This window comes from Nanorana parkeri, unplaced genomic scaffold (genome assembly GCF_000935625.1).
Source record: "Nanorana parkeri isolate BGI_ZX_2015 unplaced genomic scaffold, ASM93562v1 scaffold61, whole genome shotgun sequence".
NCBI lineage: Eukaryota > Metazoa > Chordata > Amphibia > Anura > Dicroglossidae > Nanorana > Nanorana parkeri.
Window position 1 is genome coordinate 101,577 of NW_017306329.1, and position 27,201 is coordinate 128,777.

Below are 27,201 nucleotides of genomic sequence, written 5' to 3' on the forward strand. Positions count from 1 at the left end.
TGGGACATTGCTAGACAGATTTTATCTCATTTCCTGTCCTCTAGATAATGGTTTCATCAGACAGGAAGTGAGGAAAAACTCTGCAACACAGACAAATACAAAGCTGACAGCCAAGCCTTTCCTTACTTTATTCAATACATATTGAATAAAGTCTGTCTATGTTGCATTTGGTGAGTTCCCCTCAGTTCTTCTCTGGTAAAACTCTGGTAAAACTGCACGGTAAGAAGCCAGAGGAAACCTCTCTAATGGAACCCTGGAGAGCAGTAAAAAAAAACAACCCAACAACAACAAAAAACCTGACAGGGGCTCTAACCCGTTCCCACTCTATCCAAAACTAAGAAAATAAATGACTAGAAATTCACTTTAAAATAAAAACATATGATGGCAGGTATATGGTTCTTGTAGAGGAGACTTTATTAGCCTCTTCTGCCAAAAATCTGCTTTACTTGTCTGCTATTGAATCTTTACCTTGTGTACACTACTTGCAGCATATGCACAGTGCACTATAGACTCCCAGCCCATTCTGGCATCTCTACGATTAAGATAAAATAAAGCCGGGTGTCGGGACAAAGTAACTCCACCATGCAAGTGAAAGAGTTACATCAGTGGCCAACCAAGGGTCAAAGAGAGAAGATGCAGGACCCAAAAGAATACCGAGAGAAGAAGCAATGAGGGGAGTGGAGACTTTACATCACTGGAGGAGGCCAGATTAGGGGGTAGGTCTGGCATGCTGTGCATACCTGCAGCTTTTGCCAATTACCTAACAGAACCAATTACCTAACACCACTCTTTTCATTTCCTCAAGTCTTACAACATGAGGCCCACTATCCTGCAGAAACATGCCAATATAAAAAAAACAAAAAAAAAAAAAACTCACTTTAAGCTTTCTCCGTGCATTGAATTTCCTCAGGCATTCTACAGTCTCTTGTCTGTGCATCATTGAGGCAACTGTTGATCGTTGCTGAAAAGAAAAAACACAATTACTACATGAACAGATATAAACCACGGCATTGATGACTGGATATAATTAGAACAAGTGACCACGTTATGTAAATTTTACCCAAACAATTACAGCTTTTTGGAGAGCTGACCCATATGTCTAACTAGATATGAGTCAGCACAGTTGAAAAATATATGCATAACTATCAAATAATTCTTCATCTCTCATTTTAGCCTCTGAAAGAATTCCTAAAAAATTGTATTAAAAAAATCATCCAACAACAGCCCAGACAATGTCAACATTCCCCATTTGGACAAGCGAGAAACCAGCATTGACACTTACGCAGACCCATGGGTGCTTCAGAGCCTGATCTGCTGTGATGCGTTTTGCTGGGTTTATTGTCAGCATCTGGTTGATTAAATTCTTTGCTTCCGGAGTCACGGTGTCCCACTCAGGTGAAGGGAACTTGACAGGAAATGTTAATGTAACAAGAAGCACATGTTAGTTAGATTCCCAAGTCACACAAAACTCGAAACCCCGCTACCACCCCTTCCGACGATGCTCCACAAGAGAGTGAAGCATTAAACTACTTTATGGTATAGACAGTGCATAAAATCTTTACTTATTTCTTTACTTATTCTGTCATATAATAAACACCTAACATGTAAACAATATATGTAATTTTACCATGATTGCCTACAATCATACAAGTATTCAAAACAAAATCTGCAATATTAATGGTGAAATGCTTAGGTCATGTAATACTGGAGTACCCCAACTGTATTATAATTCGTGCTAATCTATAAAAAAAACAACAACATATTTATCAGGTTGTGCCCTTTTGAGTTCTATTTGGCATCTTAAAAACTTAATAACTTGATCATTTAAATATGAGCGGGACTGGGAAAGTGACTTAAAAATGTAAGCAAGTGGCACAAGCATTGCTACTTTTTTTCCTTTCCCCTTTTGAAAATACTAAGTAACTCACTGGCTTCAATACTTTCCAAGTCACTGACCTGAAACAAGTAAAGAAATTGGAAAAAAGTGAGAAGTCATCTACATACTCCTACTGGGTCAGTGACTATGAGCATTGAAGCACAGTCAGCATGATAACCAAGAAACTCAAATTTTCTGAAAAGGCCAGAAATGGCAGCCGCCTTGATTCTCTTATGACATGTGTCCTTTGATAAGCAGATAATAGGCACAATTTTCTAACCTAGTCAACCGATATCCCAACAGCAAGCTGTAAACAATCTGTGGTCAGAAAATTGTATGACTGCTTTGGCTTCAATTGGATCACCCTTTATATCTTACTAATATAACTGTCAAATACTCAGCTATATTTCCAAGCAAATACTACATAGAACACTGCTTCTAAATTGCTCTTGACCTAGGATGTGTTAACAGCTTGTAGGTTCCCTATGTGTACAAAAAACACTTTTATAAACCACAGAATGCACTTTAAATTACTGTGATCCGCTGGGAATAACTTACATCATATGCTCCAGCTTTGATTTGCTGGTAGAGCTTATGCTGATCTTCATCCCAGAAAGGAGGATAACCCACTAATAATATGTACAGGATGACCCCTAAAAAAGAAAAATGGTTACCGACATATAGCAATTCCTAGCATGTCTGAACAATTTCAACCACTTCTAATTCTGAACAGATTTAAAGCTGAACTACGTGCTAACAGCTACATACACTGCATATATGTACACTGAATGGTTCAGCTGGTCTTTTAATCCAGGAAACCCTGCCAGACCGCATATCCAGGCCTCGGACTTCAATTACATTTCAACAGTACAAATCTGGTCTAGGAACCATCCCAGCCTGCAAAATGTAAAGTGAAGGAGCAGCAGCACACTGATGAGGTCATCTGTGCACTCTCTCCTTATCTTAGCACAACTGCAGTGACACTGCAGACAGAATATTGTTATATTGAATATAGTTATATACTGCATCTGTTAGGGTACAGCAACATCCCTTAGGACAAGAGGTATGTTAGGACTACAGAACTCCTCTCTGTCTGCTCATTCTTCATTACATAGAGGGGATGTTATCAGTTCACTGCAGGAAATTACAAGCTCACTGGAATTTAGGAAGAATCAACAGATATATTTTGTACTTTAAACAAATGTAACATTGCTTTCATTGGCATATTTACCAAACCCAAAGGAAAATTGGAGAACTTTGTTAGGATTTACATACACTTCCGGAAAATAAAAGAACTCTGTGTGAATTTGCTTGCTGTACATATGCTCAAAATAACAGATGTTGTGTAGTACAATGAAAACAGATCTAGTGCACACAGAAAAGTTAAACTACTAACCACAGGCCCATATGTCAACTGGCTTTCCATAAGGGTCTTTCCTTAACACCTCTGGGGAGAGGTAGCCTGGTGTGCCAGCAAAACCTGGAAAACAGAGAAAGCATCCTCATTATACAGCATTTTCTTGGTCTTGTGCAACAGCCTGTCCCTTTTTGCAGGCAACATTACTAATACTGCAGTATTGTAAAAGTAGTTTTCACTGCAGCCATAAGGGTATAATATAACATTTTAATGCTGAGTTTAAAGATCCAAGACAAAGCAACCAGAAAAAGGCCTTATATCACATGCATGCAAAACATAAAAGCCAGCAGACACTTTTAAAGCCTACATATCCATGATTTTATGTACTTTAGCATTTTTACAACAATGGGCGTGTATCTTTTTTCAACCTATTTCTACATTTGGTACTGTTCCTATGTATTGTAATACTGCAACATGATTGTATTGGGGCACATTACAAGAGTCAGGTGACTACCTAGTACCTTGGAACAGCTACTGTAATGTGGATAACATATTCTGCTTAAGGTAGTCATTTAATTGATAATCGGACTATGCATACTTACCAAACCATGCTTGTTGGTCTCCTTGGACTTCAATGGCAAGACCAAAATCAGCCAGTTTCACAGCAGCCCCCTTGCATTTGCTGGCCAATAACAGGTTCTCAGGCTACACAGAAATGAAGAGTTAATTGAGTTCAGAGAGAACTGGACATTAAACTGTTAAACAAAAAAATGAAAAAAAGCACTATATTCAAAAAATATCTTTTTAATGTAACTAAAAACAACATGCTGCAAGTCTACGAGCTAGTGATAATACCAATAAAAACTAAAATAACGTGCGGAATCCTAGAAATGTAAATAGTTGTAATAACAGCAGAGATCACTAGGTGGCAATCATAACACTTTAATGTAGCAATGCAGAGGTATTAATCTTCCCACTACCTCAGCTATCTAGTGTTTTGCTTGTCTTATGATTAGCCCAAGAAGCTTATGTGTAAGTGCTTAGGAGTAAGAAGACGGTAATGCTCTGGTGAGTGAAGGGAACACCACTGCTAGTAGATGTGTAGGAGAAAACTGAGGTGAGGGAAAGAGAATAAAAGGGCGGTTGGTTAATCATGTGTATGCAATTTGTAAGTATTGTGCGTTGAGTGTTGTAGAGCCTATGAAGTTGTAAGTTTCAAGCTGCTCATAATATGAAATTTGATGTTTGACCCAAATAAACAAAGCTCATCCTACTTATAGTACTTGTCATATGAAATGGCATTCTAAACAAAGACTTTTAGATGTACTTTCATTATAGAGGACTAACATCCTATTTTTGTTATAGTCCTGAATACACCTAACTGAACAGTTTGCCCCAAACTCACCACCCTAGGATTAGGGAAACACAGAAATTTTAGCCACTGAAACATTTCGGCCAAAAATGTCGATAGTACCAAACGAACGAAAATGCTGTGCATCCCTAGCCTCACTCCTCCCTGCTTGGTGCTGGTCTGTGTCCCCTCTGATCTCCACTGCCTGTGTCTGCAAAGGCAGCGGGAATCTGAGGGGACACAGCTGATCCAGCTGCCGGCATCCAGTAGGGAGGAGAGAAGCTGTCAGGAGGCCGAGTGGGGTGGTGCAGGGAAGAGACATCTGTCAGGATGCAAGCGGAGAGGAGAGCTCTGTAAGGATGCTGAGTGGGGCGAACTCGGCTCCTGTGACAGGTAGAGAAATCCGGTTGGAGAGCAGAGCACAAACATTCAGTGATCAGTACTGATCGCTGAGTTTTTGTAAATAACTGAGGACATAGTATGCTTACCATGTCCCCAGTTATGAATGAACAGGAAGTGCTATAGATCACTTCCTGTTCATTTTATGAATAGGGACATAGTACATACTATCTGTTCACTTTATGAATGAACAGGAAGAAGCTCAGTACAGAGGCTTCCTCTCCATTCATAACTGGGTTGATGGTACATATTTACCATCTCCAGATTGTGAATGAACAGGAAGCCTCTGTACTGAGCTGGGCTGCAGAAAAAGAGATTAGGGACTGTGTTCTCAATCTCGATCTAATTTAAAAGGGAAATATCAGGAGTTTGTTTAGACAACCTGATATTTTCCCAAAGCCCCTAACAGTATAGTAAAAAATTATTTGAAAAAATGTAAATGGGTTGGGGAAAAAAAGTCGTTTTCAGTTTCAGCCTGACAAAATTTATACTTTAGGCTTCGGTATAGAAATTTTATTTTGGTGCATCCCTACCTGGGAGAGTAATTATATACAACTGATGTTAGAATAAGTTGGGAAAACTAATACTACCAACTATGCATAAAGCGCTGTGCAAACTGTTGGCGCTATATAAATCCTGTATAATAATAATGCTTCATCCTACAATTCACCTGTCATAAACCCTTTTCAGGACCCGCAGCATGTGCTTTCCCCTCCATGTATTAATTAGATCTCGGAAGAATCATTTTTAGTAGAGGAGACTGACACGCAGGCTACAGATGTTACATCACAAGCCGAGGATGCAATACATGGAGGTAAGGTAATTTGGAAAAACTAATACTACCAACTATGTTTCATCCTTATTCACCTGTTAAAAACACTACTCCTGAACCTGCAGCCTACACCTTAATCTCCATGTTTTTAAAAAGTAGATCTAGGTGGAATAATTCTTAGTAGAGGAGACTGATGCACAGGCTGTTCTATCAGAGGACAAGGATTAAAAAGGCCTGCCTCACAAATTCAGTGTCAGATTTCTTCTCACCAAACAAAAGCCAGCCTGTCCAGAAGTGATGGCGTAATTTATTATTAACTAGCTAGGCAAGAGTCCAAGGATGGATACCTAAAGCAACTGAAAATAACACTTCCACTAAAAGTGCACAATTTCTCCAAAAGACTAAACACATGAAAGAGCAGAGATTACCTTCAGATCCCTGTGGACAATGTCATGTTGGTGGATGTGCTGGACACTCTCCAGAATCTGGTGAATACAGTGGCTGCAAAAACAAAAGTAATTGTAAGAATTCAGCAAACAAATAAAAAGTGGATTGTGTCTAGTTGCGGACCAGTAGGAATTAAATTGAATAGTACAGATACAGAGTAAGGTTATATGATTTTCTGTAATTCATTTACTACTATTTGTGTGATTTTTTTTTTTTATTCCAGAAGATGTTAAAGCAATAATCTATTTTATAATGGCAGCTCTCAAGTAAGACAAGAGTGGATAAAATAGAAAGCTGTAGCCCACAACGACCAGTCCAACTACATATCTTTCTATTGGCAACAGCCCTGTGTTTTTTTAGTTTCTCTTTTCCTAATTTATCCCCCCCGAGTGGTACAATAGGCTTTTGTTAACCATACATAATGCAACACTAAAAATTACTCCATATAATGGGGAGAAAAATGACTATTACATTTGACTAATATAACACTAAATATTTTAGCTCCTCAAACACTCCCTTCTTCTAGCATGCATCTATAACCTTCTGAACAAAAAATACCAAAGACCTTTCTTCCCTGATTCAAGCCCTTGTCAGAGAGCCAATGGAAGGCTCTGATGTACAGGCCTTCCTCACAATGAATGTAATGACTTTTTTCATCATTGAAGGTGTGGGGAATGCAAACATTGCATGTCCCCGACAGGGCAAGGATCAGACAAGAATCACCGTGGGAACACATTCAGCATCCCACACTGAAGTGGTGGTGTCCACTGAAGCATGGCACTAGGGTAAGGAACAGGAGTCACAGCACAGACCAAAGGAATCTTCAGCTGTTGACTCTGGTGGCCATTTTGTGTGAGGCCATTTTCTATGTTCAATAACATGGGGTTCTTGGAAGAATTTGACAATAGCAATGGGCATCAGGACCTTGATCACCTACACTGGAACGCACAGTACCTCAATGCCGTGCGTTCCAGTGCAGTCTGATTGCAAAAAATAGTGCATGCAGTTTTATTCTGAAGCAAACTTACACTGCATTTGTATATTTTATTTTAAAGGATAGTATTTAGTTTTCTTTAGCCGACTAATTGATTATGAAAATAATCATTAGTTGCAGCCCTAATTTATAGGAATGCATGTCAATAATTGCCAGCTTCCTACAGAAACAAATAACTTGAAAATGTAGATCAATCACTTCAATTTTAGAAAACAAATCGTGGCACAATTTGTTTGTAATGTTAATTACGTTCAACTGTTTTCGGCAGAAAATGTTTGACAACCACTGATTTTTAGGAACATATCTGCAGGGTGTAAAAGCAATCAATCACTTTAGTGACAACTGCTCTCCAAACTTAGTGGTGTAAATATTAGGTGCACACCCAGCTATCTTGTCCCACATTACAGTGGAAGTTTACATAGAAATAGAAAATGTGCGAACAGGCAGACGTGTTATTGCATGTATCTTCTGTAACAAAGTATTCTTAGCTGCCTGGTCACAATCTTCACGAATGTACACTGAGCTGCACATGCCTAGCTCAGTGTACAATATTGGCTTATGACGGGATCAAAGGAGTCCCGCAAATGCTTTGGAGTGACGTCATTAGGGCACTGCAAATCAAGATGGCCAAAGATTCCAAGCTTGGAAGGAGTCCCACCCAAGATGTTGGTGCTGCTGAGGGAGCTCACAAACGTTGCACTGCTGAAGGGGAGGCGAATATTTTAAGCCAAAGCAATCAGCAGATTGAGATGTAGTTAGAAGTTACCTGTAGCTAGAAGTTACCGGCACTTTGAAAACCATTTAGACTAAAGGAAACAATATTAAAAGCAGTTTATCTGGAGGTAAATTTGCTCAGAAAGATGCCTGAAGGAACCTGCCACAAAGCTATTTAAAAATAAAATTAGAGAATTCAGCCAGTTTTATCTGCTAAGGGAGCTCACTTCTCCTAAAGAGCAACATCACACAAACAAATGGTGGGGCTTGTCCAAAACTTGTTTGAGGACACCAAGAGTTTTGGTTCCTCCAATGATGACATAACTAATGTACAGGGGTGTGTATGACTACAGTGTTTAAAGTGACACTACATTTAGGAGTTAAACCTTAAAAAGTACCTTAAAGTTATATAAAAGCTTCATTTGTTTTTTTATAAAAAGGAGGCCCATACTTGTAGAAATCCTTTGTTGTTTTTCATTAAAACAAATCTAATTTCCTCATTCTCTAGTGGGTCCACGCAGCGCTTTCCCCCCACACCCGTGCCTTCATCAGCTAAGCGGCTGCTATGGAGACACCCACGCGTGCTTGTTCCCAGCCGTGCCCGCAAGTGGCTGTGTACGTCTATAGACAAACACAGCCCTGTGGCAGACCACGTCCCTCCTCTCCGCCAAACAGGATGATTGACGGCAGAAGGAGCATATGGCTCCTCTGCCCTCACTCTCCTCTCCCGCAACCAGGAAGTGTGGGACGGAGGATCGCTTTGAGACCAGCTGCGGTGACAGGTAAGTGTGGGGGGGACACAGAAAGGTACTGGTTTTTTTTTACCTTAATGCAGAAAATATATGAAGGTAAACATTGCCCAGCCTTTAATAGTCCTTTAACTGTAATCAAAAATGCTGTTTTTTTGTGCATTACTCAGCTGTAGAACCTCACATCTCTGAATTTGGAGGGTGGCTACTTTTGCTCCCCATGGTCACTGTGTGTTTTGTAAAGTAGAAATCGCTCTATGCTCACTCCCATGATGAACTACAGTCTCAATACAAATTAGTAAACTAAACGTGAGATTGTAGTCCATGACGGGAGTGAGCTTGGAGCGGTGACTACTTTACAACACACACAGGGGGCAATGGGGAACAAAAGTAGCCACCCTCCAGAAGGAAGGACAGTGTCAGCACGAAATCAGAGATGAATTGAGGATATACAGTGATGCACAAATAAGCTACATTTTTGTTATTAAGGTACCTGAAGCTATTTTAAGGTAATTGGGGTCACTAGGGAGATTATATGCCTGTAGAAAAATCTGCTAGTCCCTCCTTTGCCTGTGTCAGAAGGCACAGCTTTGAGTCATTTCTCAGGAAAGTAAAAAAAAAACGATTCCGTTAAACGCCAGATAAGTTTGCGAAATGTACATACAGAATCTATAATGATTAAGCAAAGTATTTAGTAAATCCTGCAGAAGAGCACATACAAGCCAATAAACTCAAGTCATCAAGAGGAAAAGCCCTTCAATGCTTTGAACATCTTCCTCTTCACAGACATATCCATCAAAAGATACAAGCATACAATTACATGGAGAAGGGAAGTGATTTCCTCCAGAATGATCACCACACACACCCTATTTAAAGGGAAATAAATATTTCACTTTTATCATAACCTGTCAGTGACTACTAATCTCTCTTTGAAACACAATTGCTAGAAGGCTCCGCTGCTGCGCATCTGCACACTTCAGCTCTGCCTTGCCGTTGGGAGCACAAAGGGTTTGTTCGAACACACATCACGGCAGAGTTCTTGAAAATTTGTTGCTTAGCAACCGGCGCAACAGCCTTTTAGAAGAAGATCAGATACATTCTGCTCGTCTCATTTTCCTCAGCTGCATATTTAACATATTCCTATAAATCTCTGCTGAGGTTAAAACAAAGAAATGCAGGAGCATGTTGCTAACATTATGATCGTACTTGTTCTTGCTTCAGAAAGGAATGAAACATGGATTTCTGTGTAAGCTCAACTCTGAAATCCCCAGGTCGGAATATATGTAGCCCTACTGTTAGTTTCCACTGTTACCTCTTGACATTCCAATAGTTGCACAACAGTCTTTAGAACTGGTTTCCTAATAGCTACACTGGCCCAGGAGAATCAATGGATATTTTTATGAGCCCCAGAGAATTCTTGGGGGAAGAAAACATATAAAAAGGTTCATTTGATTCTGGCTGGATTCCACTGTTTAAATGGCATTGGTGAAAGCAAACTAAATATGAAGTCATCTTCTCGAGCCTAATGACAGAAGTATTATTTATTTTTTTGTCAGGCTTCAATACATTGTTGTATGAAATGGAAATGCCTTCGATCCCACAAAAAGATTCAGCACTACTGCAATTAAAATTCAGCTTCAGTGGCTCATAAGTCTGGGTTCTGTTCTAAGGAGTGCTAAGAAACTATTGAGTAGCAAATTCATATTTTGTCTTTCAGGTTACATAAATCTAGTGTTTTCTATACCTGCAGTTATACTGCATTGCTGAATAGAAGGTTGCTTGCCCTGGTGGCAGGACTTAAGGGAAGGAAAGCACTGCATTATTGGATAACAGACATCCATACATCTGAACAGACAGAGGGATTGATTGACTAAAGGCAAATAGGCTGTTCACTTTGCAAAGCAATTTTCCCCTTAGCTGAATGGATGTGGTGTAGCTTCCATCATCCATGTGCAAGCAAAAATATGTTTTTTTTCCCTTGCTCATGATTGGGTATTCTTTAGAGCTGCAACAACGATTCGATTTAGTCGATTAAAATCGACGATCAAAAACGTTGTCAACATTTTCGATTATTTGGCTATTACATTGCCTATTCGCGGCTCCACACACAAGCTGTGCACGCCACGCCCACCGAACGCGCATGCTGCACCCACCGCAGTTCAGCCTCCAATCCTGGCGCTCCTTACATCTAGCCGGGCCGGTGCGATCACATGACAGGTGTCAGCCGGGGGATGGAGACTATGGCTGGGGACGTTCTGGCATCCAGGCTGAACCGTTCAGCAGAAGACATGGAGGGAATGTTCAGACAGTAAGTGCCCCGAGCACCCGGAGTCTGGGACCCCCGCCACCGTGCACCCCAATCCACCATCATACCCATCCTCTGCACCCTATTCCACCATCACACCCATCCTCTCAATCCCTGCACCCTATTCCACCATCATACCCATCCTCTGCACCCCATCCCACCATCATACCCATCCTTCTCCATCCCTGCACCCTATTCCATCAAACCCATCCTCTGCACCCCATCCCACCATCATACCAATCCTCTCCATCCCTGCACCCCATCCCACCATCATACCCATCTTCTGCACCCCATCCCACCATCATACCTATCCTCTCCATCCCTGTACCCTATTCCACCATCATACCCATCCTCTCCATCTCTGCACTCCAATCATACCCGTCGTCTGCACCCCATTCCACCATCATACCCATCCTCTCCATCCCTGCACTCCATTCAATCATACCCGTCCTCTGCACCCCATTCCACCATCATACCCATCCTCTGCACTCCATTTAAACATCATACCCGTCCTCTCCTTCCCTGCTGTATTCCACTAAAGCTGCTGGTATTCTGCATTGCGCCACTGTATAATGTACTATATTACACACCACACTTTTTTTTTTTTACTTCCACCGCTCCAAGCTTGCTCCTGTGATGGACTAAAATCTCAATACAAACTAGTAGTCCCATCACTGGAGCCTTTAAAAAAAAAAATCAGATTAACCGATTAATCGAACTTAATAAATCGGCTAACTAATCAATTATGAAAATAATAGTTAGCTGCAGCCCTAGTATTAGCTAAGGGGTTAAGCCAAAAGTTAACATTCCTTTTCTAAGTAAACAGTATTTTTGTCTTGAATAAACTAACCCCACTATATCACAGAGTGTGCGTTACAAATGATCTTTCTCTTCTATGTTCACCTATGTACACATACAGTATCTCACAGAAGTGAGTACACCCCCTCACATTTTTGTAAATATTTTATTATATCATTTCATGTGACGACACAGAATAAATGACACTTTGCTACAGTGTAAAGTAGTGAGTGTACAAGCAGAAGTCGGAGGCAGGCCGCAATCAGGCAAGGTCAAGGAATCCGGTCGATGATGATATGGCAACAGGCAAGATACAGGAACATACACTCAAGCTGAAAGACCACTCAGCAAAGATCCTGGGAGTTGGGCCAGCTTAAATAGGATCATTCCCAGACAGAGCAAGTCACTTCCTGTGCGCCATGTGCCGTTTGCGCATGCGCAGTAGCTGCCGTTTGCGCATGCGCAGTAGCTGCCGCTTGCACATGCGCAGTAGCCGCTGCATCCCGTAAATGTGGTGAACAGGCCTATGCGCATGCGCAGTCGTAACTCTGCTGTTAGGCATGGTCTTACAGTGCCCCCCCCCTAACGGGCAGTTCTCCGGATGCCCAACCGGGCAAGGGTCTCAGAATGCTCTAGAAAAAACTTCTGGATGAGCATTGGGGTATGCAAATTAGACTCCGGCTCCCAGGAGTTCTCTTCCGGCCCATAGCCTTTCCATTTGACAAGGAACTGCAAACGCCCCCCCCTCCTTCGATAATCAAGGAGGGACTCAACCTCGTATTCCTCACCACCATCAATGATGGTAGGGGCCGGGGGCCATCCCGATTGGGAAAAAGGTCCACCACGGCCGGTTTGAGCAGGGAAACGTGAAACACGGGGTGGATCCGGTAGGAAGCTGGAAAGGCAAGTTCATAGGCCACAGGATTGATCCTCCGCTTGACAGGAAATGGTCCCACAAACCTCGGGGCAGGCTTTTTAGAGGGGCAAGCCATTTTCAGATTCAGCGTGGACAACCAGACCTTGTCTCCTGGCCGCAGATCCAAATCCCCCCTCCTCTTCTTATCAAAGTAGCGCTTGTTGGAGCGCTGCGCTCAGGCAATAGAATCCTGCAGGATCTTGATATTGGACCGGAGGAACCGCACCCTTTCATGTACCGCCGGAACTGGAGAGGCCAAGCCTTTCAAGGGAGGAAAGGGTGGATGGAATCCCACGTTGGCAAAGAAGGGTGATTGGCCAGTGGCAGAATGCACAGAGTTGTTATAAGCAAACTCAGCAAAAGGCAGGAGGGACGCCCAATCGCCTTGCGAAAAGGAAGAAAAGCATTGTTCCAAGGTCTGATTTGTGCGCTCTGTCTGGCCATTCGTCTGAGGATGATAAGCCGAAGAAAAATCTTTGGCAATGGCCAGTGCTGCACAGAGCCCTCTCCAGAAACGGGAAGTAAACTTGACTCCTCTGTCGGAAACGATACAGCTTGGAACACCATGAAGGCGAACAATCTCCTGGAGGAACACTCGAGCCGATTCCGCTGCCGAAGGGGTGCCCACCATCGGCACAAAGTGGGCCATCTTGGTCAAACGGTCCACGATCACAAAAATGGCAGAAAAACCATCAGAGGGAGGAAGTTCCACGATGAAGTCATATCCCAAGGATGAGACGGAATGGGAAGTGGCCTCAGCAATCCACAGGACTTGACCCTGTCTGTTTTATGCCGGATGCAAACTCCACAGGAATGAACAAACTTGCGACAATCAAAACGTAGACTTGGCCACCAGAAAGATCTTCGTAGCAACTCAAGGGTCTTGAAAACCCAGAAATGGCCCGCCAAGGGATGATCGTGACACAACTGTAACACTCGTACTCTCAGATCTGGAGGCACAAAAATTCTCCGTTCATGAAAGAATAGACCCTCCTTCTGTAGAAGATCCACACCTGGCGGCAAGACGTCCCTTGAGGACGCTTGTCGCAGTAGAGAGAGTAGATCGGCCTCCATCAGCAAAAAACTGTGCGCAGGCAAGATGGTATCAGGAGATTCAGCCATCTCCGACTCAGGAAACATGCGGGACAAGGCATCCGGTTTCACATTCTTGGAGCCGGGGCGATAGGTAATATGCAATGAAAACCGGGAAAAGAAGAGCGCCCATCGCGCTTGTCGAGGCCTCAACCGCTTGGCTGCTCGCAAGTATTCGAGGTTCTTATGATCCGTTAATATTAGAACCGGGTGGGCAGCGCCCTCTAGCAAATAGCGCCATTCATCCAATGCCAATTTGATGGCAAGAAGCTCCCGGTCCCAGACATCATAGTTCTTCTCCGCCCGGCAGAGTTTCCTCTAGCAAACAGCGCCATTCATCCAATGCCAATTTGATGGCAAGAAGCTCCCGGTCCCCGACATCATAGTTCTTCTCCACCGGGCAGAGTTTCCTGGAGAAAAACGCCACCGGATGAAGAAGAGCTTTATCCCCCAGACGCTGGGACAGAATGGCCCCAACAGCGGTTTCAGAGGCATCGACTTCAAGGACGTATGGCAGCGCCGGGTCTGGATGGCGTAAGATAGGAGCAGAGGTAAAAAGTCCTTTGAGTTTGGCAAAAGAACATTGAGCAGCCGTAGACCACCGGAACTGGACACCCTGTTTGGTGAGTAACGTAATCGGCTGGATGATGGCAGAGAAGTTCCGAATAAATTTGCGATAAAAGTTTGCAAATCCCACAAACCTCTGCACCCCCTTACGATTAGTGGGGGCAGGCCAATCCAAAATGGCCGAGACCTTCTGTGGGTCCATAGAAATTCCGGAAGTTGAAATAATGAGCCCCAGAAAGTGAATGGTGTCCCTTTCAAAGTCACACTTCTCCGCCTTAACATACAGCCTGTGTTCCCGCAATCGACCAAGGACTAGCCGCACATGCTCCCGATGGGATTCCAGAGATGAGGAGAAGATCAGGATATCGTCCAGATACACGATCATAAACAGATCCAAAAAATCCCGGAACACGTCATTGACCAGATGTTGGAAAGTTGCCGGGGCGTTACATAGCCCGAAAGGCATTACCGAGTACTCAAAGTGCCCAAAACGGGAACGGAACGCCGTCTTCCACTCATCCCCCTCACGGATTCTCACCAGGTTGTAGGCTCCACGCAAGTCCAACTTGGAAAATATCGTAGAAGATCGGAAGCGCTAAAAAAGCTCAGGAACAAGTGGTAAAGGATACCTGTTCTTAATAGTAATTTTGTTGAGGGCACGATAATCAATACACGGTCTAATCGTGTGATCCTTTTTTCAACAAAAAATATTCCAGCCCCGGCCTGAGAAGTGGAAGGCCGAATAAACCCCTTACATAAGTTCTCCTCAATATACTCCAGCAGGGTTTGTAATTCAGGTTCAGACAGGGGGTACACCCGGCCAAACGGAATTGCGGCTCCTGGCAACAATTCGATTGGACAGTCATAGGGTCGATGAGGGGGAAGGATATCCGCTTGTCCTTTATCGAAGACATCAAGGAAATCGTGATACGCCGGCGGAACCACAGAAGAGTTCTGATTTTATTTCCAATAGAGCCCTCGAGGGAGTACAATGTAAACCACAGTAGTGGGAAGAAAAAGTAACTGTTCCTGAGATCCAGTCAATGCCTGGGTTATGTGCCTGTAGCCACGGGACACCCAGAATTACTGGAAACAGAGGTGAAGAAATCACGTCCAGACTAAGATACTCCTGGTGACCTAAGGAGGTCGAGGTAAGCAAGGGAAGGGTCTCCTGGGTAATAGGACCTGAGTTTGGATGCGACCCATCCGCCAGCTGGATAACAAGAAGCTGTGACTTGGCCCGTAGAGGAATTTGATGCTGAAGGGCGAAAGAGTAGTCCATGAAGCAGCTGCACGCACACGAGTCAATAATGGCCGTCACCTGGATGTTTCCTCCCGCCAGCTGTAAGGAGAGTGGAAGAGTGATGTGAGACAGTCTATTTCTAATGCCATATCCAGGAGTACTGATGGAAGAGAAAGACTTACTTGGGCGGATTGGGCAATCACATAAGAAATGGCCAGGCTCCCCGCAATATAGGCACAGGTTATTGCGGCGTCGGCGTTGTCTCTCCTCAGAAGACAGGGGGGCTCGCACCAGCCCTAGTTGCATCGGTTCTCCTTCTGACGGTGAGGGCTCAGTCGGCCTCTCCACCCTGGAATAAGCGGGTACAAACGGCATGCGTGGATTACCCCATGCCGAACGGTTGTTCCCAGATCTCTCCATGCGTCTTTCCCGAAAACGTCTGTCCAGTTTAATGGAGGCTTGGATAAGCTCTTCCCGAGTCTCAGGAACCTCCACACGAGCCAGTTCGTCTTTTAATGTTTCTGACAATCCCAAACGGAACTGATGACGCAGGGCCGAATCGTTCCAATTGGTGTCGGACCCCCATTTCCGACCGAAACTCCGCCACGAAGTCCTCGACAGGCCGATTGCCCTGTTGTAAGGAGTGGAGGACTGCTTCAGCCGTTGCAGAGCGCTGGGGGTCATCATATAACTGGGTCATGGCTTCAAAAAAGGCATTTAAGGAGTTCAACACGTAACTCTCTTTCTCCAGAAGATGATGTGCCCATGATTGGGGTTCTCCAGAAAGTAGCGAGATGACAAACCCCACTTTAGTCACTTCGGATGTAAATGTTCTTGGTAATAAGGCAAAATATAAACGACAGGCGTTTCTAAACGCACGGAATTTTGTGCGATCTCCCGTGAACCGCTCTGGAACGGGCACCCGGGGTTCAGGAGCTGAGGAAGTAGAGACGTCGGGTGCAGGTGCGGAGACTGCAGGTTCGGCCACCTGGGGAGTATGTATTGAAGCTGCCATGGTTGTCATGCGTCCTTCGAGTTGAAAGAATCCTTCTTGCAAACTCGTCACCACTTGAGTGAGGGAGGCTATTTGCTGGCACAGAAGCTCAATCGGAGAGGCACTCCCCTCGGCTTCCGACATCTTGGCTGAGTGGTACTATCACGTACCTGGTGGGGAGCCGAGTTGTGGGGAGGCCTCCTTTGCAGCACGAGTTCCACACCCCTGAATGTGGAGACAGGAGGTGGGGAAACTACGGGCAGCACCGGTGCCGGGTGATGCAGGACACTGGGCCTGGGCAGGTCCTCGAAGCCCGTCTTCAGCGATGTAGGAAGCAGGTGCTGATGCGGCAGGAGCGGAGCGGAGTCGGGCAAGCCAGGGTCAGCAACAGTCGGGCGGCAGGGTACAATAGGAGAAGGCAAAGGAGAATCCAGGGACAAGCAGAAGTCGGAGGCAGGCGGCAGTCAGGCAAGGTCAAGGAATCCGGTCGATAACAAGCAACAAGCAAGATACAGGAGATAACACACTGGAGCTGAAAGACCACTCAGCAAAGATCTTGGGAGTTGGGCCAGCTTAAATAGGGTCATTCCCAGACAGAGCCAGTCACTTCCTGTGCGCCATGCGCCGTTTGCGCATGCGCAGTCGCTGCCGCTCGCGCATGCGCAGTAGCTGCCGCTCGCGCATGCGCAGTAGCTGCCGTTTCCGGCAAATGTGGTGAGCAGGCCTATGCGCATGCGCGGTCGGGACTCTGCCGTTAGGCATGGTCTTACAGTACCCCCCCCTAACGGGCAGCCTCCGGATGCCCAACCGGGCAAGGGTCTCAGGACGCTCCAGAAAAAACTTCCGGATGAGCCGTGGGGTATGCAAATTAGATTCCGGCTCCCAGGAGTTCTCTTCCGGCCCATAGCCTTTCCACTTGACAAGGAATTGCAAACGCCCCCCCCTCCTACGACAATCAAGGAGGGCCTCAACCTCGTATTCCTCACCACCATCAATGATGGTAGGGGCCGGGGGCCCAGGATCCCGATTGGGAAAAGGGTCCACCACGGCCGGTTTGAGCAGGGAAACGTGAAACACGGGGTGGATCCGGTAGGAAGCTGGCAAGGTAAGTTCATAGGCCACAGGATTGATCCTCCGTTTGACAGGAAATGGCCCCACAAACCTCGGGGCAAGCTTTTTAGAGGGGCAAGCCATTTTCAGATTCAGCGTGGACAACCAGACCTCGTCTCCTGGCTGCAGATCCAAATCCCCCCTCCGCTTCTTATCAAAGTAGCGCTTGTTGGAGCGCTGCGCTCTGGCAATAGAATTCTGCAGGATTTTGATATTGGACCGGAGGAACCGCACCCTTTCATGTACCGCCGGAACTGGAGAGGCCAAGCCTTTCAAGGGAGGAAAGGATGGATGGAATCCCACGTTGGCAAAGAAGGGTGATTGGCCAGTGGCAGAATGCACAGAGTTGTTATAAGCAAACTCAGCAAACGGCAGAAGGGACGCCCAATCGTCTTGCGAAAAGGAAGAAAAGCAGCGTAAGTATTGTTCCAAGGTTTGATTCGTGCGCTCCGTCTGGCCATTCGTCTGAGGATGATAAGCCGAAGAAAAATGATTGGCAATGCCCAGTGCTGCACAGAGCCCTCTCCAGAAACGGGAAGTAAACTGGACACCCCTGTCGGAAATGATACAGCTTGGCACACCATGAAGGCGAACAATCTCCCGGAGGAAAACTCGAGCCGATTCCGCTGCCGAAGGGGTGCCCACCATCGGCACAAAGTGGGCCATCTTGGTCAAACGGTCCACGATCACAAAAATAGCAGAAAAACCATCAGAGGGAGGAAGTTCCACGATGAAGTCCATAGAGATCATCTCCCAAGGACGAGACGGAATGGGCAGTGGCCTCAGCAATCCCCAGGCCTTGACCCTGTCCGTTTTATGCCGGATGCAAACTCCACAGGAATGAACAAACTTGCGACAATCAGAACGTAGACTTGGCCACCAGAAAGATCTTCGTAACAACTCAATGGTCTTGAGAACCCCGAAATGGCCCGCCAATGGATGATTGTGACACAACTGTAATATTCGTACTCTCAGATCCGGAGGTACAAAAATTCTCCGTTCATAAAAGAATAGACCCTCCTTTTGTAGAAGATCCACACCTGGCGGCAAGACGTCCCGTGAGGAAGCTTGTCGCAGTAGAGAGAGCAGATCGGCCTCCATCAGCAAAAAACTGTGCGCAGGCAAGATGGTATCAGGAGCTTCAGCCATCTCCGGCTCAGGAAACATGCGGGACAAGGCATCCGGTTTCACATTCTTGGAGCCGGGGCGATAGGTAATATGCAATGAAAACCGGGAAAAGAAGAGCGCCCATCGCGCTTGTCGAGGCCTCAACCGCTTGGCTGTTCGCAAGTATTCAAGGTTCTTATGATCCGTAAATATAAGAACTGGATGGGCAGCGCCCTCTAGCAAATAGCGCCATTCATCTAATGCCAATTTGATGGCAAGAAGCTCCCGGTCCCCGACATCATAGTTCCTTTCCGCCGGGCAGAGTTTCCTGGAGAAAAACGCCACCGGATGAAGAAGAGCCTTATCCCCCAGACGCTGGGACAGAATAGCCCCAACAGCGGTTTCAGAGGCATCGACCTCAAGGACGTATGGCAGCTCCGGGTCTGGATGGCGTAAGACAGGAGCAGAGGTAAAAAGCCCTTTGAGTTTGGCAAAAGAACATTGAGCAGCCGTAGACCACCGGAACTGGACACCCTGTTTGGTGAGTAACGTAATCGGCTGGATGATGGCAGAGAAGTTCCGAATAAATTTGCGATAAAAGTTTGCAAATCCCACAAACCTCTGCACCCCTTTACGATTAGTGGGGGCAGGCCAATCCAAAATGGCCGAGACCTTCTGTGGGTCCATAGAAATTCCGGAAGTAGAAATAATGAGCCCCAGAAAGTGAATGGTGTCCCTTTCAAAGTCACACTTCTCCGCCTTAACATACAGCCTGTGTTCCCGCAATCGACCAAGGACTAGCCGCACATGCTCCCGATGGGATTCCAGAGATGAGGAGAAGATCAGGATATCGTCCAGATACACGATCATAAACAGATCCAAAAAATCCCGGAACACGTCATTGACCAGATGTTGGAACGTTGCCGGGGCGTTACATAGCCCGAAAGGCATTACCGAGTACTCAAAGTGCCCAAAACGGGAACGGAACGCCGTCTTCCACTCATCCCCCTCACGGATTCTCACCAGGTTGTAGGCTCCGCGCAAGTCCAACTTGGAAAATATCGTAGCCGATCGGAAGCGCTGAAAAAGCTCAGGAACAAGTGGTAAAGGATACCTGTTCTTAATAGTAATTTTGTTGAGGGCACGATAATCAATACACGGTCTAAGCGTGTGATCCTTTTTTTCAACAAAAAATATTCCAGCCCCGGCCGGAGAAGTGGAAGGCCGGATAAACCCCTTACGTAAGTTCTCCTCAATATACTCCCGCAGGGTCTGTAATTCGGGTTCAGACAGGGGGTACACCCGGCCAAACGGAATTGCGGCTCCTGGCAACAATTCGATTGGACAGTCATAGGGTCGATGAGGGGGAAGGATATCCGCTTGTCCTTTATCGAAGACATCAAGGAAATCATGATACGCCGGCGGAACCACAGAAGAAATAGAGACATCTGATTGTATTTCCAAGAGAGCCCTCGAGGGAGTACAGTGTAAACCACAGTAGTGGGAAGAGAACGTAACTGTTCCTGAGATCCAGTCAATGCCTGGGTTATGTGCCTGTAGCCACGGGACCCCCAGAATTACTGGAAACAGAGGTGAGGAAATCACGTCCAGACTAAGATACTCCTGGTGACCCAAGGAGGTCGAGGTAAGCAAGGGAAGGGTCTCCTGGATAATTGGACCTGAGTTTGGATGTGACCCATCCGCCAGCTGGATAACAAGAAGCTGTGACTTGGCCCGTAGAGGAATTTGATGCTGAAGGGCGAAAGAGTAGTCCATGAAGCAGCTGCATGCACCTGAGTCAATAATGGCCGTCACCTGGACGTTTCCTCCCGCCAGCTGTAAGGAGAGTGGAAGAGTGATGTGAGACAGTCTATTTCTAATGCCACATCCAGGAGTACTGATGGAAGAGGAAGACTTACTTGGGCGGACTGGGCAGTCACGTAAGAAATGGCCAGGCTCCCCGCAATATAGGCACAGGTTATTGCGGCGTCTGCGTTGTCTCTCCTCAGAAGACAGGGGGCCTCGCACCAGCCCTAGTTGCATCGGTTCCCCTTCTGATGGTGAAGGCTCAGTCGGCCTTTCCACCCTGGAATAAGCGGGTACAAACGGCATGCGTGGATTACCCCATGCCGAACGGTTGTTTCCAGCTCTCTCCATGCGTCTTTCCCGAAAACGTCTGTCCAGTTTAATGGAGGCTTGGATAAGTTCTTCCAGAGTCTCAGGAACCTCCACACGAGCCAGTTCGTCTTTTAATGTTTCTGACAATCCCAAACGGAACTGATGACGCAGGGCCGAATCGTTCCAATTGGTGTCGGACCCCCATTTCCGAAATTCCGCAACGAAGTCCTCGACAGGCCGATTGCCCTGTTGTAAGGAGTGGAGGACTGCTTCAGCCGTTGCAGAGCGCTGGGGGTCATCATATAACTGGGTCATGGCTTCAAAAAAGGCATTTAAGGAGTTCAACACGTAACTCTCTTTCTCCAGAAGATGATGTGCCCATGATTGGGGTTCTCCAGAAAGTAGCGAGATGACAAACCCCACTTTAGTCACTTCGGATGTAAATGTTCTTGGTAATAAGGCAAAATATAAACGACAGGCGTTTCTAAACGCACGGAATTTTGTGCGATCTCCCGTGAACTGCTCTGGAACGGGCACCCTGGGTTCAGGAGCTGAGGAAGTAGAGACGTCAGGTGCTGGTGCTGAGACTGCGGGTTCGGCCACCTGGGGAGTATGTATTGAAGCTGCCATGGTTGTCATGCGTCCTTCAAGTTGAAAGAATCCTTCTTGCAAACTCATCACCACTTGAGTGAGGGAGGCTATTTGCTGGCACAGAAGCTCAATCGGAGAGGCACTCCCCTCGGCTTCCGACATCTTGGCTGAGTGGTACTATCACGTACCTGGTGGGGAGCCGAGTTGTGAGGAGGCCTCCTTTGCAGCACGAGTTCCACACCCCTGAATGTGGAGACAGGAGGTGGGGAAACAACGGGCAGCACCGGTGCCGGACGATGCAGGACACTGGGCCTGGGTAGGTCCTTGAGGCCAGTCTTCAGTGAGGCAGGAAGCAGGTGCTGATGCAGCTGGAGCAGATCGGAGTCAGGCAAGCCAGGGTCAGCAACAATCGGGCAGCAAGGTACGAAAGGAGCAGGCAAAGGAGAATCCAGGGACAAGCAGAAGTCGGAGGCAGGCGGCAATCAGGCAAGGTCAATGAATCCGGTCGATGATGATATGGCAACAGGCAAGATACAGGAACATACACTCAAGCTGAAAGACCACTCAGCAAAGATCCTGGGAGTTGGGCCAGCTTAAATAGGATCATTCCCAGACAGAGCAAGTCACTTCCTGTGTGCCATGTGCCGTTTGCGCATGCGCAGTAGCTGCCGTTTGCGCATGCGCAGTAGCTGCCGTTTGCGCATGCGCAGTAGCCACTGCTTCCCGCAAATGTGGTGAACAGGCCTATGCGCATGCGCAGTCGTAACTCTGCTGTTAGGCATGGTCTTACACTGGGGAGCTACAGTTCATTGAGGGAACCATGAATGCCAACATGTACTGTGACATACTGAAAGCAGAGCACGATCCCCTCTCTTCGGAGACTGGGCAGCAGGACAGTATTTCAACATGATAACGACCCCAAACACACCTCCAAGACGACCACTGCCTTGCTAAAGAAGCAGAGGGTAAAGGTGATGGACTGGCCAAGCATGTCTCCAGACCTAAACCCTACTGAGCATCTGTGGGGCATCCTCAAATAGAAGGAGGAGGAGCGCAAGGTCCCTAACATCCACCAGCTCTGTAATGTCATCATGGAGGAGTGGAAGAGGACTCCAGTGGCAACCTGTGAAGCTCTGGTGAACTCCATGCCCAAGAGGGTTAAGGCAGTGCTGGAAAATAATGGTGGCCACACAAAATATTGACACTTTGGGCCCAATTTGGACATTTTCACTTAGGAGTGTACTCACCTTTGTTGCCAGTGGTTTAGACATTAATGGCTGTGTGTTGTTATTTTAAGCGGACAGCAAATGTACACTGATGTACAAACTGTACACTCACTACTTTACATTGTAGCAAAGTGTAATTTCTTCAGTGTCGTCACATGAAATTATATAATAATTTACAAACATGTGAGGGGTGTGCTCACTTCTATGAGATACTGTATGTGAAGACACTCTGACTCTGCATTATTATTCATTTGTCCTAGGTGAAAAATGTTTAGTGATGCCCCATAGGCACAAATCAGATTCAAACTTATTCTGCAGCTGTCATTTTTTTAGAGCAGGTATTAATCTGATTGGTGGCTGTAGGGCAAAATAGAACAGTTATTTCCGTAAGACAAATTATGTCAATTATAACATCTATGACTTGGATGACTTTCATGTTGCTGCAATTTTATATATTCTAGAAAAAGGTACTGAGTTTTTACACATGGTATTTTATATTGCTCATGATGCAGAAATAAATATGGGTGGTACCTGATTGAATGAATTGGTATTCTCAATATTGGGATTTCCCAGGTGACGTTTGTGACTTAGTCTGAAGTCTTATTCCGGCTGCAGCAAGGCACATTCACTCCGATGGCTACATTCTACATAATGCAAAATAAATTCCTCAAAGGGGGCAAAGCAAGTCCCCCTTTTAATGTTTGCAGCACGTAGGCAGAGTTGGGAACTCACAGTTGGAGACCTCATTGCCATAGTACTAAGATACTGCATATAAGACTCTTGTAGGTGTTTTGTGTCACCAGTATCCACCCATAACTGAAATATCAGCTTTGGATAGATTGGTTTTCTTAGTGGTAGATTTTCAATCTGTATAGCATATCTCCTTTAAATTAGTCTTTGGATTCAGTACATTCAGGTGGCTATGGGACGTTTTAATAAGCTGTTCAATCTCATTTATTCCCTCTACTTCCAGGGGTAAAAAACACTGCCCGGCCAAAAAAAAAGTCACAACCTGGATTTCAGCCAGTGTTATGATTTGGGGTTGATTCAGTTGGTCATATCTAGGTTCAGCAACATTATGTCCCCAAAAAAATGAGGTCAGCTGCCTACCTGAATATAGTGAATGACCAAGTTTTTCCATCAATGGATTACTTTTGATGGCATTTGGCATATTCCAAGATGACAATGCCAGGATTTATGTGGCTCAAATTGTGAAAGAGTGGTTCAGGTTGCATGAGGCATCATTTTCACACATGTATTGGCCACCACAGAGTCCAGACCTTAACCCCATTGAGAATCTTTGAGAAATGCTGGAGATGACTTTACGCAGTGGTCCGTCTCTCCCATCACTGCAAGATCTTAGTTAAATATTAATGCAACTCTGGCTGAAAATAAATGTTGTAACATTGTATACGCTTATTGAAATGTTGTGCCGGCGAATGCATGCCATAATCAAAGCTAAAGGCTGTCCAACAAAATATTAGAGTGTGTGACTTTTTTTTGGGTGGGAGAGGTCGGCAGGCAACGTATACAGTAATTTCCCCATTATCCATCATTCAAGCAACCGGCAAACAAAAAATACATTAAAAAAAATCAAGGAAGTTTTTTCTTTGCCGGTGGCTTGATGTGTATTATAAAGCTGTTGGTTGCTTGGTGCACACTAAACAATTTGTTGGCAACTAAATTTATTTAGTTGCTAATGAAATTCTTTGTTTATATTTTGCTGCGGGCCAGCAACTAGATTCCGCAGTCAGCAGCAGAATGTAAAAAATAGGGAGATATAGCCAGCCTGCTATTCGCCATTTCAAATTACAATTGCAGGCTGCCTATTGTGCCCGCCCACTGAGCAGAGGCGCGGACCTAAGAGATCACTTTTTCTCTCAGGTCCGCTCTTCAACTTAGTAGGTGCGGTTTCAATAGCCAGCCTGCTATTGCAATTTGAAATAGCCAATAGCAGGCTGTCTATTGAAACCCCATCCACCAAGCAGAGGATCGGACCGGAGAGAGAACGCTCTCTCAGAGCCGCTCCTCTGCTCAGTGGGCGGGGCTTCAATAGGCAGCCTGCTATTGCAATTTGAAATAGCCAATAGCAGGCTGCTATTGTTCCCAGCTGCCTCCATTCACCTGTCAGCTGCTTAAACTAGTCGGCAGGTGAATGGGGCTGCGAGGGAAGCTGTAGGCAATGGTTGCTTGAGAGTTACGATTAACTCTCAAGCAACCAGAAACTACAGTTATCCAGCACCTACCGATCCCTGCGGGTGCCGGATAACTGGGAGCTTACTGTATCATATAAGAAAACATGGAGTTAAAAGCATACCATGACTGAAACCACTGATGAGCATAAAACTTTGCAGACACAGTGGGCCAGAAGGAAGGTTTTTGAGTTTTAAGAGAACTAATATGCTTTTGGGCCAGCTTACGTTTGAACTACATCTGTCTAACAGGCAGTATTTGTCCCACACAAACTGCAAGAAGACCGTTTTTTGTTTTTTTCCGTTTAACAAAAGGAACACCAACCAAATAACCATAATAGTGAATATAGGACACAAATCAAGATAGATAACAAAAAAGTAAGATGTGGGTCACAATCCACCTAAAATACTACTGAAACCTAATAAATATTTACTGTTCCTTGACATGATCAGAATCTTCCTTATAAGCTTGTTTTACATCTGCAAAAGATTTTGGCTATAAAAAAAGCCCATGTTTCCCAGGAGAGCTTCCTAGCATAAAGACCCTGCATGAGGTCCCCAAATACCACCCAAAAAGCTTAGTGAGAGAGCCAATCTTAACATGCAACATCTTGCCCAAAAATGGACAAAGTCTTCAAGTGTCTCAGGGGCTGGCACACATAGCAATGTAGATTTGGGAATGTTCCTAAGTGGATCTCACTTCCATTATTTTGCTAGTTCCCTGTCAGTTAAGCACAGCCTATTAGTGGATACTATATCAATCATGCTTTGTAGCAGAAACAAGAACTTCTCTGTTCCGAGTTTCTCTATGCCTTCTGGACCGGATCTAACAGGAAATGAAAATAAAAAAACTACCCCTTTTTGTGTAGTTCACACATTTCTCTTAAGAGAATACGGCAAACTCAACACATTTCAGAGAAAGGCAAACGTTCTATTTTCTTGTTTATCGCCTGACTTCTGGACAAGCGTCTCCAAATCACTGTGTGATCATTATTTAGCTGTGGGAACACATTACCTAACCTCCCTAAATACCGGTTTAAGGTATCCCTGATGTCTGACAACAATGACAAACTCAATGAATAGTCTGTTCCAAGCCATACAGGCAGAACTAGAGTTTTATTAGTCTTCACAGATTAGCAATGCCAAAGTGTCAGAATTTTACAAGTACAACCCTGTCAATGACCACATACAGAAACGACGATTATTACTGTATTTTGTAAGCCCTCACGGGCAGGGCCCTCCTTATCATCTGGTCTTGAATTGTATTGTAATGTCTTCCCTATATTGTAAAGTGCTGCGCAAACTGTTGGCGCTATATAAATCCTGGATAATAATAATAATAATTATGGGAACTGCACTTATACAAATCAGCTATATGGTCAACCACTTGGTTCTGAAGCCGTTGCAGAATCAGACCTCATAAGTACAGTATATATAGAATATGATACAGAATATAGATACAGAATAATCCTTGCATCCACATGAAAAAGGTCTATCAGCCCTTGATCACCATTAGTAAAAAGAAGCAATACCTGCTGCTCATATCCAAATGAAATACATTTAATTCAAAACACAAAGCTGCCTAAGGCTGGCCAAACACCTATCAATTTTTTTCGCTTAACCTGTGGGCTGAATGAAAAAAATTGACGCGATTCCCCCATCAACACAAACAGCGTGTTAATCGAGGAATCGCCGCTGTTTACATTGTATTCTGACAGTAGCATCAGCTGATGGAGGAATGACGGCTTAAAGGGAGCCGACAGCCCCACGCACTGTGCGAATTTCAGCCATACATTAAAAACCAGCCGAAATGCACTAAAATGCACCAATTTTGGCAGCGCAATGCACCGCAAAGCATGTCCCTCGGCAAGGTGCATTGGGATGCCATGCAAGATGAATGGTGCAGGCATTGTACAAGTGCATGCAATGATGTGCAATGTGTGGCCAGTTTATTATGACCACCTGACGTTTGTAGACAAATTTATAATTAGCTATAATTTAACGCTGAAGTTGCTAGAGGGCCAGATTATAAATAGGGAAGCAAGTTCTTTACCACGGCAAGCTGTCTTGGGTGTCTGCTGATGTGTTTCTTTTAAATGGTACACAGAGGTCTTTTTTTTGCCAGCAGGCTTCAAGGTAAAAATTAAATCTGAAAATCATCTGCTAGGTGTTTATCCTATTACAGAAGGAGAGGAGAAACATGAAGACTCGTCGTCATCTCCAGAACACAAGTAGTAATGGTAGTCACAAAGCTGAAGGAACTCGTTTTATTAATGACTTTAT

At 45.1% G+C, this 27,201-nt stretch overlaps 1 protein-coding gene across 20 annotated transcripts in view; it reads right to left on the minus strand.

Moving 5' to 3' along the window:
- The window catches only part of CAMK2G (calcium/calmodulin dependent protein kinase II gamma), a 237,379-nt gene that overhangs the window by 61,114 nt on the left and 149,064 nt on the right, over positions 1 to 27,201 (minus strand). For all 20 annotated transcript variants that reach the window (XM_018576256.1, XM_018576249.1, XM_018576253.1 and 17 more), the window contains exons 6-11: positions 6,184 to 6,256; positions 3,836 to 3,938; positions 3,273 to 3,356; positions 2,435 to 2,529; positions 1,283 to 1,405; positions 878 to 961 (exon numbers count right to left, since the gene is read on the minus strand). In XM_018576256.1, the coding sequence (XP_018431758.1) occupies positions 878 to 961; positions 1,283 to 1,405; positions 2,435 to 2,529; positions 3,273 to 3,356; positions 3,836 to 3,938; positions 6,184 to 6,256 (562 nt within the window). The remainder of the gene's footprint in view (positions 1 to 877; positions 962 to 1,282; positions 1,406 to 2,434; positions 2,530 to 3,272; positions 3,357 to 3,835; positions 3,939 to 6,183; positions 6,257 to 27,201) is intronic.